This window comes from Danio aesculapii, chromosome 17 (genome assembly GCF_903798145.1).
Source record: "Danio aesculapii chromosome 17, fDanAes4.1, whole genome shotgun sequence".
Classification (NCBI taxonomy): Eukaryota; Metazoa; Chordata; class Actinopteri; order Cypriniformes; family Danionidae; genus Danio; species Danio aesculapii.
In genome coordinates, this window is record NC_079451.1 from 20119418 (window position 1) to 20133435 (window position 14018).

Here is a 14018-nt window from a genome sequence, read left to right on the forward strand (position 1 = left end):
TCATCATTAAAAATAAACATATTTATTAAAAAAATATTAATTTATATGATCGTTGCTATTGTTATTGTTATTATTATTATTATTTACAATTTTTTTTAAATGATTCATCTACTGTTTTAATTTACTTATTAGTATAATTAATATTAGAACTATAATAACTAGTATTATTGTAAATATTATTGTTAATCCAACTAAAAAGAATATATAATCTAATGCATACTATTATTAATCTAAACAAAACAATATATTTTTATAATAATAATAATAATAATAATAAATATTAGAGTATTTCTGTTACTTTTGTTGTAAAAAAATAAAAAATATATATTGTTTTTAATTGAAATATATCCAATAATATCCAATATATCCTCATTGCCAAACCTATTTATTGAAAATGTTTATAAATTTGTATGATTGTTGCTATTGCTATTGTTGTTATTATTATTATTATTATTATTATTATTATTAATAACATAAATACATTTTTAAATGATTCAACTACTGTTTTAATTTAATTATCAGTATTAGTATAATCAATATTAGAACTATAATAAGTAGTATTATTGTAAATATTTTTATTAATCTAAATGAAACAACATTTAATCTAATGCATACTATTATTAAACTAAATGAAACACTATGCTTTATAATAATAATAATAATAATAGTAATAATAATAATAATAATAATAATACCATTAGCATCATAACAAGATTAATTAATAATATACACATTTCGTTTTCAAATATATTATTATTAATAATAATAATATAATAAAAATATTATAAAACATATTTTATAAAATATTAACAATTTTATAAGTAGCTGTATTAATATATGAATAATTAAAAATCAATAATAATAATAACAATAATAATTAATATAAAGTATTGTTAATTATTAATAAAATTATATGATTATTTTCGTGTGTATGTGCATTTCTGCAAACCACGTCATTCATATTTAGAATTCCAGCATATGTGTCATATCAAATATCAAAATGTATTGAAATCAGCTGCGTGTCTGGGATGCTCTTTCTGCGACGTGCTGAGTCGCTCTGCCAAGTGTTCAGCTCAGTCACTTATAAGCTTCCATGACGTCAGCGTTCAGCCTTAGAAGGCGAGTTGCCTAAGTAGGCAGCAGGCAGTAAAACAGCTGAGTAGATTTTGGAGCGGCGCTACAATTACAAAGCCATACAATACAATACGGCTCTTAATTATAGAGCAAGATTTGACCAGCAAACACTGCAGATCAGATCAAATCACTTAAACACAGCATGAAGAAACAAACACTGTTTACTCTTTCAGTAAATAAAGAGAAGAAATGCCCACTAGACCTCCCAACATGATGCTTTGTGTCTCTTTCTGGCCCCGTGTGGCTTTGTGTGGGTGTTTGTATGTATTTATCCAGACCTCCTGCTTGGGGTTAGAATGTAATGTGTGTAATCTGTGTACTCCGGACTGTCCACATCACTGACCGTCTCTTGCTGGAGGCTCAGGGTTCCCAGCAATGGCTTGGGACACTGCCCAGTCCTGCTGGGGTTTTTGGGTGAAAGGGGAAGATGAGGCGGACGCTGTGCTTATAGACATGAGCCACAGACCCCGGTGGTGTTGTCACCATACTGGAAATTTCTAACTATGGAGAAAGCTATTTTATGATGTATTGTAACCACTATGGTAAAAAATGAAAATCCAAACACTGAGAAAAAAGGTTTATTTTAAATATTAAGTCTTATTCAAAATCCGAACAATAATAATAATAATAATAATAATGATAATAATACTAATAATAAGGATGATAATAATAATAAGGATGATAATAATAATAATAATAATAATAATGATAATAATACTAATAATAATAATAATAATGATAAGGATAATAATAATAATAATAATAATAATGATAATAATAATAATAATAATAATGATAATAATAATAATAATAATAATAATAATAATAATAATAATAATGATAATAATAATAATAATAATAATGATAATAATAATAATAATAATAATAATAATAAGGATAATAATAATAATAATGATAATAATAATAATAATAATAATAATAATAATAATAATAATAATAATAATAATAATAATAATAATAATGATAATAATACTAATAATAAGGATGATAATAATAATAATAATAATAAGGATTATAATAATATTAATAATAATGATAATAATAATAATAATAATAATAATAATAATAATAATAATAATAATAAGGATGATAATAATATTAATAATAATAATAATGATATTAATAATAATAATAATAATAATAATAATGATATTAATAATAATGATAATAATAATAATAATAATAATAATAATAATAATAATAATAATAATAATAATAATAATGATAATAATAATAATGATAATAATAATAATAATAATAATAATAATGATGATAATAATAATAATAAAATAATAATGATAATAATAATAATAACAATAAAGATAATAATAATAATAAAAAAATAATAGTGATAATAATAATAATAATAATAATAATAATAATAATAATAATAATAATAATAATAATAATAATAATAAATATTATTTAATAATTAAAACAAAAACTACTACGAATAATAATGATGTTGTTTTTAATTTGGATTAATATTATGATTACTACTACTTCAATTAGCAAGTCAATAAATAAAAAAAAAAACATTTAATGTAGTTACTTTGTAAATGTAAATAACAAAAAATATTTAAAGAACAAAAAGTCATTCATTCCTTCACTCATTTTCATTTTGGCTTAGTCTCTTTATTAATCAAGGGTCGCCACAGCAGAATGAACCGCCAACTTATCCAGCATATGTTTTATGCAGTGGACGCCCTTCCAGCCTCAGCCCAACCCTGGGAAAAACCCACAAACACTCATTCATTCACAAACATACACTCCAGCCAATTTAGCTTATTCAATTCATATAGCGCATGTCTTTGGACTGTGAGGTAAACACACGGGAACACGAGGAGAACATTCAAACTCCACACAGAAAAGCCAACTGACCCAGTCGGGGCTCAAACCAGTGACCTTTTTGCCGTGACGCCTCAAATAACAAAAATAAATTATAAAAATAAATATGTTATAATTTCTAACTTCAATCTGACACCTTAAAAATGTCAATAGTGTCATTTGTGATACCACAAAGAAATATTACCACAGCATTAATTAAAGTTCCTTAATTTCTTTATTTGTCAGAGGTTAAACCTCAAGCATTGTTTAATGTTACAGATTTTTACTACTAGTACAGTCAGGCCAGTTCTGATTTACACTTGTCTTGCCAAAATTGTCACTGTTCCAGCTGAAAATAAAACTACATAATACGTAAAAACATAAAATACAAATGTTTTTTGTTTTGAGCCAAGTAATATAATAAATTATGCCATGTAGCTTCTTATAAATTTCACAGTACAGGACAGTATATCTTCCTTTGTGTTCAACAGAAGAATAAAACCTTTTAGGAGAATAATTTGTTTTGTGAACTGTCCGTTTAATTCCAATTCAATATTAGCAAAGAAGCTGCCAGCCTAATTTATATAAAGGTAAACCATGATCGAACACAAGCGACCAGTCAGTAATAAGCAAATTACCACCAAAAATACAAATAGATACTGCAGAAAACAATGCTTTGCTTTTTTAGGTGGATCTAACAGTGATTTTGTCTTTGTTATGATGTTTAATGACTGCTGTCACTTTAAGAATTGTCTCCCTCAATTGTTTACTTTCACATCAGACATAAGCAACTGTGCTGTAAAGACTGGTATTTTCACATTTCTTTAGGCTACCCATTGAAGCTCAAGAGCATGTAAGAGAGAACTCCGCATTCGTGCGCCGAGTCATGTACTGCAAACTTGACGGAAACTTAAAATCTTCAAAACAACAACAGTGGAAATTAAACAAGCATCGACTATATAGACTACATAACAAAAGCTTCAAACTTCCTGAATAAGAGTGTGGATCGATACTAATAAAAAGGAATATCATATTATTTTTAATATTTCTATGAAAAATATAGAAATTTCAGTAGATTTGACAAAAAACCTTCTATTATAAATGCACGTGTAATCTTCAACCACATGAAAGCCTGACCAGATCCCTTTGACTTTACTTTCCAGTTTATTTTGGATTTGAGGTTTGCTGACCATTTATGCATGAGTAACCTTTGCTGACCACTCTTCTGTGTCTCTGCAGTTTTGCTGTATGTGCGTCGGGAGACGGAGGAGGTGTTTGATGCCCTCATGCTAAAAACTCCCACTTTGAAAGGCCTTGTGGAAGCGGTGAGTTTACAGATCTCCACATTCTGCATTAATAGTGTAAACATCACCAGCTCTTTGTTCAATCAGGGTCATATAACTCAAATTCTCACAATGCAATGTTATGAGCTCAGTAAAACAAATGAATGCTGAAAGGTATCCATTAAAAATGCTAATTAAAGTTGTTATTAATCACTACTACTACTACTACTACTACTACTAATAATAATAATAATAATAATAATAATAATAAATAATAATAATAAAATTAATAATAATAATAATAATAATAATAATAATAATAATAATAATAATAACAACAACAACAACAACAACAATAATAATAAAATTAATAATAACAATAATAATAATAATAAAATTAATAATAATAATAAAATTAATAATAATAATAATAACAACAACAATAATAATAATAAAATTTATTTTAATAATAATAATAAAATTAATAATAATAATAATAAAAATAATAATACTTTTTATTATTATTATTATTATTATTATTATTAATATTATTATTATTATCATCATCATTATTATTATTATTAATATTATAAACATTAATGTATTTAATTATTTATTTATATTTATTATATCCACCCATATGTGTGCAGTGGGTATCAAAAATGATCCATAGTGTAATTAAAATGATGTATTAATATTATAATTACTACTACCACCACTAATAATTATTATAATCATTCAAATTTCATGAAAATAATTATGAATAACATTTATTTAAATATTGTCTGTGTTTCTGTTCTATTAATAAATGTGTACAACAATAACAATAGTAATATAAAATATTGAAATATTTTTACTTATTAATTTATAAATTATTGATTACAATTATGTAGCTAATATACTATTAAAAACAATTATTATGTTTATTAAAATATCAGTTATTTTTATTTATGCCTGTTAGATTATGCCATTAGCTTAATCTACAGAAATCAACCGCCGATCAAGTCAAATCATGTGGTTTGTTGAAATAAAAAAAATCATGTGCTATCACTTTTTGAAACCACCATGCTTATAATTTGTAATATTATCATTTTTCCATGGCTGATGATAAAACTGATAGCAGTGTCTAAAAAACAAAGCTAGCATCAATGTGCTGCATGTAATTTGGGCAAGAACCACTTTAGGAAAAGTAAATCTAATTTACCTAATACAATTTTCCACAGCCTTCAGAGAAGGGTTATTTAAGGACACAGGTTGAGTGTTTTCCCTCCCTTCTTTTTATGAGTCTCCTCTAAACTTCATACCAGTATAACTGCGTTTAGCAATGCAACCCTTACACCACACAAACAGACATCAGCACACACAAACACAACAGAACTCCCACCCCCCAAAAAATGATACATCCCATCCAAACCCACAGCTACGTTTCTAATGCGCTGCAGAAAAATTCAGGAAAAAAAAGAAAACCAGTGCTTAGTACACTTGGTACACTAAATGCATGTGGTCAGTGCAGAAAAGTCCCTGAAATTAGAGTCAGAAGCAGGATGATTTAATAGGGACAGTGAGTTACGTAGGAGATCGATGTCAACAGGCCATAAGCATTAAAACATAGCAGGAGGCCAAGATGAGAATCACAAAAACATCCAGCTCAGAAAGAGCTAATGAAGCTGCCACAGGGCTGCCACTGCTAAAGCAAAGTCTCAGTGGGGTAAAATAACAAATTACAAGTACTCAAACTACTGTAATTGAGTAGATTTCCTCAGAAACTACATTTTACTAAGTAATTTAATAAAGTGTTACTTTTACTTTAATACATTTTAGAAAATACTGCACTATTTTACTGCCAATCTGCAGTCACTACTACATGTATGTGTTTATATGTTTATAGTTTACTACTCTGTTTTTTTTCTTGCCTACTGTAGCTATGTTTCCATCCACCTATTTCTATGTGCATTTTGGACGTGCACATAAAAAAATGCTTGGTGGAAACACCAAGATGCATATAAATTTTAAAAATGTTTTCAAAAAGTCATGTGATTTTGTTATAAGAGATCATGTGATGATAAAAAAGTGTGTGAATGGACAAACCAGCAGGCTGAGCACATTGTAAAACATCTGAAATGTTGTTTTGGTCATTCTAAAACACCTTAACCAATCAGCATTAGTGTTAATGTATTATTAATTAGCTCCAGAACTGGCAAGAGCATCTGTGCTCCACGAATCATGTCTTCAAACGCCACCACACATTCATTGTCTGTCGGCATCGTCTTCGGAGAAGGAGGTCATTTATTAAAAAAGGAAAAGATTCACGCGGCTTTTCCTACTGCATTAAATTACGTTTTTTCTGTTGACATTTGGCACCAGTTAATCAGGAAGTGATGATTTTGTTCTCTGTGACTCGTTGGATGGAAACGCTGCTTTATTCACACGTCTTTTATGCAATATTCCGGTTATGCGCATAAATTTATTTCACATTTTTGGATGGAAACATAGCTTGTGATTGGCAGAATAAGTAGAATAATCAGTCTTGGGACTCTGAAACTGACGCTTTAAACGTACAGCAAACATGTACAGCGTGGAAGCATTAAAAGTGTCCAAGAGGATTCCACAAAACAACTGAGAGACCGTTTAGACTGCATGTCACTGATGATGAAGGATGCCTACTGTATGATGAAAAAAAATTGTTAAAATGGCCTTAATCAATGACTAAATGCACTACAGAATGTTACGTTTTCAAACACATGCACAAATTGCATGCATTATATCAGTGCTGTATGTGCAGTCAACTGTTACATTCACAGCTTGTTAGTCAAGATTCAAAGTGCATAATCTAAGCATTAACCAGTGCTTAATTTGAGCTGCATCTTGCCAGATCCTGTTCCGGTTTTGCGTTCCGGTATTTATTTGAATGGATCCGGCATTAACTTGTGCGTGGTGACTACCTATGTGTGTGTGTGTGTGATAGAGAGACAGAATGTGAATGAGTACAAGTGAAGGCTGTGTGGATGACGGTATTCTCCAAGCCCAGGTCAAACTATTTAAATGTTTAACTATTGACCCTCAACAATATTTTCAGCCAATCTGCCTTCTTACGTTTACAATCACTCTCATTGGTTGGTAAGTGTTTAATGCGCAGTGAGCAGCGAATATAAATAATGGCATAGTGGCCTACCTGAATAATATTTGTATTTTCAAACTGGCAAAGAGGCAGTCACGCATTTTTTAATACCACAAGTAAATCTGATAATGAGCCTGATCAAAAGAGATCTCGAGAAGATGAAATGGCGCAAATGGATCAGGATAGCAGGAGACAGAAGCAAAGAAGGTAAAGTCAGCCAGAAAACATGACAGAAGAGGTAATGGGCTCTTCTTGAAGATTAGACTGAATCCATTATTTTATTTTAACTTGACATAATAGTGAAGTGAACTGAATAGTGATTGCTCATACGATTTATGTTTGTAGCTAGCTACATGTTTTTATTATCCATGACTGACCTTCAACGATATATATGGCACAAAATAATTAAAGACCGTACAAATGTGATGCGTTTAAATCACCGTTTAATGACGTCATGTTCCGGGAAAGCTAAAATTATTTGGTGAATAAGATCACACAAACTTTTATGTTCTGGTTTTGTTCCGGAAATTATTCATTCATTCATTTTCAACCACTTTTTCGGAGCTGGGTCGTGGGGGCAGCAGTCTTAGGAGAGAACCCCAGACTGCCCTCTCCCCAGACACATCCTCCAGCTCCTCCGGGGGGATCCCGAGGTGTTCCCAGGCCAGCCGAGAGACATAGTCTCTCCAGCTTGTCCTGGGTCTTCCCCAAGGCCTCCTCCCGGTGGGACATGCCTGGAACACCTCCGTAGGTAGGCGTCCAGGAGGCATCCGAAACAGATGCCCAAGCCACCTCAGCTGACTTCTCTCTATATGGAGGAGCAGCGGCTCTACTCCGAGCTCCTCCCAGGTGACAGAGCTCCTCACCCTATCTATAAGGGTGCGCCCTGCCACCCTGCGAAGGAAAATCACTTAGGTCGCTTGTATTCGAGATCTTGTGCTTTCGGCCATGACCCAAAGCTCATGACCATAGGTGAGAGTAGGAACGTAGATTGACCGAAAATCGAGAGATTTGCCTTTCAGCTCAGCTCCTTCTTTACCACAACGGAGCGGTATATCAACCGCATTACCGCTGCACCAATCCGCCTGTCAATCTCACATTCCATCCTTCCCTCACTCGTGAACAAAACTCCAAGATACTTGAACTCCTCCACCTGTGGTAAGGACTTTCCTCCAACCTGGAGATGGCAAACCACCATTGGTGGAGCACCATGGCCTCAGACTTGAAGGTGCTGATTCTGATCCCAGCCGCATCACACTCGGCAGCAAACCGCCCCAAGTTTTCAGACTTCCCTTAGTATGTAAACACATCAGCCTGCTTTCAATCAGCTTATTAAAACTGCATTATTATATTAGTGTAATGTGTTCTCACATTAAATTAATTGCACATCTCAAAAGAAATCGCCACTTATTTAAGCTACACTTTAAGTTGCAGGCCATAAGGTCAAACTATTTTCACAGCATAATACTCACTGAACACGGAGCTATTTTTGCTCATACTTGAGTAGTTTAGAACAGATAATTTTACTCAGCTTGCACTAAAGTGTTGTGCAAGTAATGCTACTTTTACTTGAGTGTGATTGTTCAGTACTCTTTCCACCACGAGTAGTGTGCGTGTTGTTGTGTGCAGTGAGCGTAGCAGAACGTTAGCCAAGTATTGCAACACTTTAGCGCACTTTGAGAATGAGGAGAGGGAATGTCAGGATAACGTCAGGGGGGCTGGGAAAACATTAAGCGCGAGCACTAGTATCCTGAAATAAGATGAACTTTGATACTAGTTGGCTGGAAAACTTACTTAGGTCCACAAATGTTCCATTTAATCAGTATGTGCAGGGGTTTCATTACTCACTGTGTAATTAGCACTTACTACTACTGTATAAAGATAGTTCACTTAAATATTAAAAATCCTGCTGTTATAAAATACACTTCGAGAATTGTTTCCAACATTCTTCTTCACAGTATCTGTTTTTTAAATCAGTCTGTGATGGAGTTGTTTGTGTTTTATTTTGAGCTTCATGTATTGAGTAACACTGTTACTTTGGCCATTGGAAAAGTGTTTTATAAGTGTACTTGCATTACTGAGATTCTTACAGTTAATCACTGCTGATTTATATTCATCGGTATTTAACAAATACATGCTTGTGACATTAAAGGAAATGTTGATGCTGTTCTGATACCTGCTAATGCATGCGCTCTCCTCCAGATTTCAGAGAAGTATGAAGTTTCTCTTGAGAAGATCGGAAAGGTCTACAAGAAATGCAAGAAAGGGTAAGATTGAGGCATTTTTTTAAACAATGATTAAGTTAAATTAAGTTTATTATTCCTTAGTAAATTAATTCTTAATATGTATTCTTACTGTCAATTCAAATGTATTTATTTATATAACATAAGTAGGGCAATACGATGGCTCAGTGGTGTCCGCGTGTGTTTCCTCAAGGTGCTTCGTTTCCCTCACAAATACAAATATTGCTACCCTCAAGCCAAATCCTTTTGTGTGCCGCATAGGTTTCTGGGAATAGCCAAAAAAGAGAGCTAAAATGATCTATTTTTATTTTATGCTAAACATCATAATCATCATCATCATATGTAAAGATCATGTTGCATGAAGATATTTTATTTACTGCTGTAAATATATCAAAACAACATTTTTGGTTAGTATGAAATGCAAAGATATTTTTTTGGACAAATTTAAAGACAATTTTCTCCAAATTATGATTTTGTTTTTAACCATTTGATTCCAATTTGTTGCATCTCAGCCAAATATTGTCCTGTCCTAACAAACAATATATCAATCCAGCTGATTTATTCAGACTTATAAGTCTCAATTTCCATAAATGAACACTTATGACCTCTTTCGTTATCCAGGATCACAAATATAGATTTAGTTTGATTATATACTGATGATAGTTATTTTTATTAGTAAATGAACTATGTCTTTGTCAGGTTTCTGTGCTGTGTTCCATGTGCTTTCTGTTTGTCTCATGTGATTCCTTTGAAATATTAAAGCTGCGGTCACACTATAGTTTGAACTTGCAAAATTCTGTCGTACGGTGCTGCAAAAAGGGGTGGGATTAAACAAGACGATTAGGCGAAAAGACGAAAAAAAAAAAAGTGATTGCTCCATATTTTAAAATTTATGTACAGATATGTCATGCTTTGATCCTCGATTGGTCTCACGCAGTCAAGTCAGTTCACGAAGCTTGAACTTTCTAACGCAGCGATCTGCGAAACTTGGCACACAAGCTTGTGTTTCCGGTCTGACACATTCGCGTGAGTATGAATGGAAGTCTATGGGAGAAAAGTCCAATGTGACGGTGTTCAGTTCATTCTTGGTCTGGTTGTCTGTCACATTCGCTCCTCTACAAACACACAAAACTCTGGAATTATCAAACTTTACGGATTTATTAACAAACACTCACTTCAGACACTGAAACCGCAGTAGATTCAGGAAAGACATGGGATGTTGACAATTCAAGACCAGACCAGGGACTAAACAAACTCAGGGGTATAAATACAAGGGACATGCTTGAACTAATAACCAACAGGGGAGAAACACAGGTGAATCTTGTGAACATTAACAAATGGCGGGAAAATGGAACAAAGGAATCACATGACACAAACAGAAAGCACTTGGAACACAACACAGAAACCTGACGGTCTTATTCCTGACTTTCTTAACAAGTCTGAAGTAACATAAATCTCACTTAAAACATGACTTTTTTTGTTATTTCCTGCAAAAAAATGACATTAATGTTTGTGTACATTTTATTTTAATGTATTTTGTTTTATTTAATTTAAATAATGGTACCAAACAGCATGCTAGATGAGCAGCCATGATTTAACTATCCTTCATATCCCTACTGAAAAAAACAGCTTAAACCAGCCTAGGCTGGTTGGCTGGATTTAGCTGGTCGACCAGCCTAGTTTTAGAGGGGTTTTGGCCATTTCCAGGCTGGTTTCCAGCCATTTCCAGCCTGGTCTTAGCTGGTCACGCTGGGAGATGACCAGCTAAAACCAGCTTGACCAGCCTAGCCAGGCTTGGAGCCCAGCCAAAACCAGCTATGTCCAGCTTAAACCAGGCTGGTCAGGCTGGTTTTAGCTGGAGTTAACTGGTCATTTTCCAGCCTGACCAGCTAAGACCAGGCTGGAAGTGGCCAAAACCCCTCTAAAACCACGCTGGTCAACCAGCTAAAACCAGCCAACCAGCCTAGGCTGGTTTAAGCTGGATTTTTCAGCAGGGATGGTGTGTCCTTCGATCATCACGGTGTTAAAACTAAGCCTTCCCTGTTTTGTTTTTTTTGTTTGTTTTTTTCAGAATCTTGGTAAACATGGACGACAACATCATCAAGCACTACTCAAACGAGGACACCTTCCAGATCCAGATGGAGGAGATGGGAGGAATGATCAAGCTCACGCTGACAGAGATTTGAGTGATTTTTAGCTTCTTCTACAGACTGGTTTACACACATCCCTCTCCTCTCATCTTTCACTATAGTCTAATGAACAGGGGGCGAACTTGTATATGCGAACTTAAGTACTTTAAAATACTTCAGGTATAAGTACTTAAACCGAGTGGTCAGCTTGATATCAAAAGGACATTAAAAAAACAAGTCAAAATTGCTAATGGATTCGATGTCAATACCTTGACGTCTATTTGACATCCACACATTGATGCCTTTTTGACCACCAAAATAACGGCACAAAAGTATTATAATATAACATAATCATATATAATAATATGAAATCTTTAATTGCACATTCAAAATGTACACTGGATTTTGTATCCCTACAATACATGTATAATATCTTGATGTCAAATCTACGTCAAATTGACATCTAATATTGGTGTCAAAGATCAATGAAAGGGCTGTCCTGTAATCAATATTTGACACCAATGTTAAATCTCAATATGATGTTGTTTACATGCATTGAAACACCATTCAGATATATAAAAGTTCTCTTATTATACTGTTTGTGTTACTATTATCCAAAGGCCATCAATGTGTAGATGCCAAATAGAGGTCAAGGTTTTGACATCAAATCCATCTGCATTTTTGACGTGTTGTTTTGATGTCGTTTTGACAAAGGAGTCTGCTGGGAATGATATGAGCCATATTTTCAATTTTTTCCATGAGTATAAACAAACAGCTAATTTCTCAATTGTATAGTGACTCTGAAAGAGGTCATGAAAACAATTTACTCTTAGTTTTCCTGTTTAAATTCATAGCACTGGAGATGCTGATCTCTAAAGGATAAATGAATAGGGTGTAGAGAGACTGGTTTGGGGAATCCTCATCGCTTCACTGTATTGTTATCAATAACCCTTCACAGTATTTAGTGAGTACAGTATATACAGTATGATCTCTTGTTCAATGTCACAAGCACTTTGTGCATGTGGACATGGAGTAAGGGAACAAAAAACTTTTTTTTATTATTATTATTATAAACACCTAATAACTTTTCAGCTTTAAACTTTCCTCATTCCTAATATGAACAAATATGGTCCATGCAGCAGGCCCTCGGATGAATCCTTCAGGAGCTGTTTTCAAAATGTGATCCATGGATAATCAGTGTAAACGTTTGTTTTTGAAAGAATAAGTGCGTAATTCTGTATTGTTGGAGAATGAACTGTGATGCTTCACAAACATGCCAAGAAACCCTGCAAATAACATCAATTTGCGATTGCAAGTTAACAGTTGCAGTAAAAACTATTGTGAAAAATTTAAATATCAGTATAAAAAATATAAATATAACCTATCAGTTGGGTTGGTCTATATTTTACCCAAATTTGGGATATTAAAACCCAGCATTTTTAGAGTAGCTACCGCTTACAGTATCAAAATATACATGCAGGGTTGGTTTATTTAACAGAACTATAGCTTAGAATTACTATAATACTTGCTAAAATTGAAACACAGAATTACTAGACAACAGTATTAATCAAAAGATGAACATTTATTAATAAGAGACACCAATGGGCAGAAATAGAATGTTTGGTAACACTTTAGTTTAGGTCACAATTCATGCTATTAATAAACAGCTAATAAGTGCTTTATTAAGCTGATAGTGTTAGTTAATGGTTTGTTAATACCGTGGATTGTTAATACTTAAACTAAAGTAATAATTTTTGTAATTATTATATAAATGATTTCCAATTACATACATTTAAACTGGTTTAACAATCATTTTAGAAATTAAAAAAAAACTAGCATTTAAAATATTTTTGTTTGTTTTAATTGTTAAAGGTTGTTCAGTAGCACAACATTAACTCATCTCTAGAGGGAAAAAAATCTCAAGAAAAATTTAGCATATTAATTTTGTTAAAGTACATTACATCCAGTAATGTACTTATATAGTAAATATACAGTGCTCAGTATAATTGAGTACACCCTATTTTGAAAGTGAATATTTTTATCCATTTCTCAGTAAATATAGGCTGTTTTTTGGTGCATTTTACAAAACAGATTTACTAAACAGATATATTTATTAAAATAATAAATTAGTCACCAAACATGTTTAGAAATTGAAAGATAATACAATTAAATTCAAGCAAGATATTGCAAAAAAAAAAATTAAATAAATTACAACCAACAATTTTTTTCTTTTTTTTGTTTCTCTCGATTTTTAATCTTTTAA

At 32.1% G+C, this 14018-nt stretch overlaps 1 protein-coding gene across 2 annotated transcripts in view; it reads left to right on the forward strand.

The window, feature by feature from the left end:
* grhl1 (grainyhead-like transcription factor 1) overlaps positions 1–13454 on the forward strand; it is a 43285-nt gene extending 29831 nt beyond the window's left edge. For both annotated transcript variants that reach the window (XM_056476791.1, XM_056476792.1), the window contains exons 13-15: positions 4222–4307; positions 9586–9650; positions 11698–13454. In XM_056476791.1, the coding sequence (XP_056332766.1) occupies positions 4222–4307; positions 9586–9650; positions 11698–11812 (266 nt within the window). In that variant the 3' untranslated portion in view covers positions 11813–13454. The remainder of the gene's footprint in view (positions 1–4221; positions 4308–9585; positions 9651–11697) is intronic.
* The last annotated feature ends 564 nt before the right edge of the window (positions 13455–14018 follow it).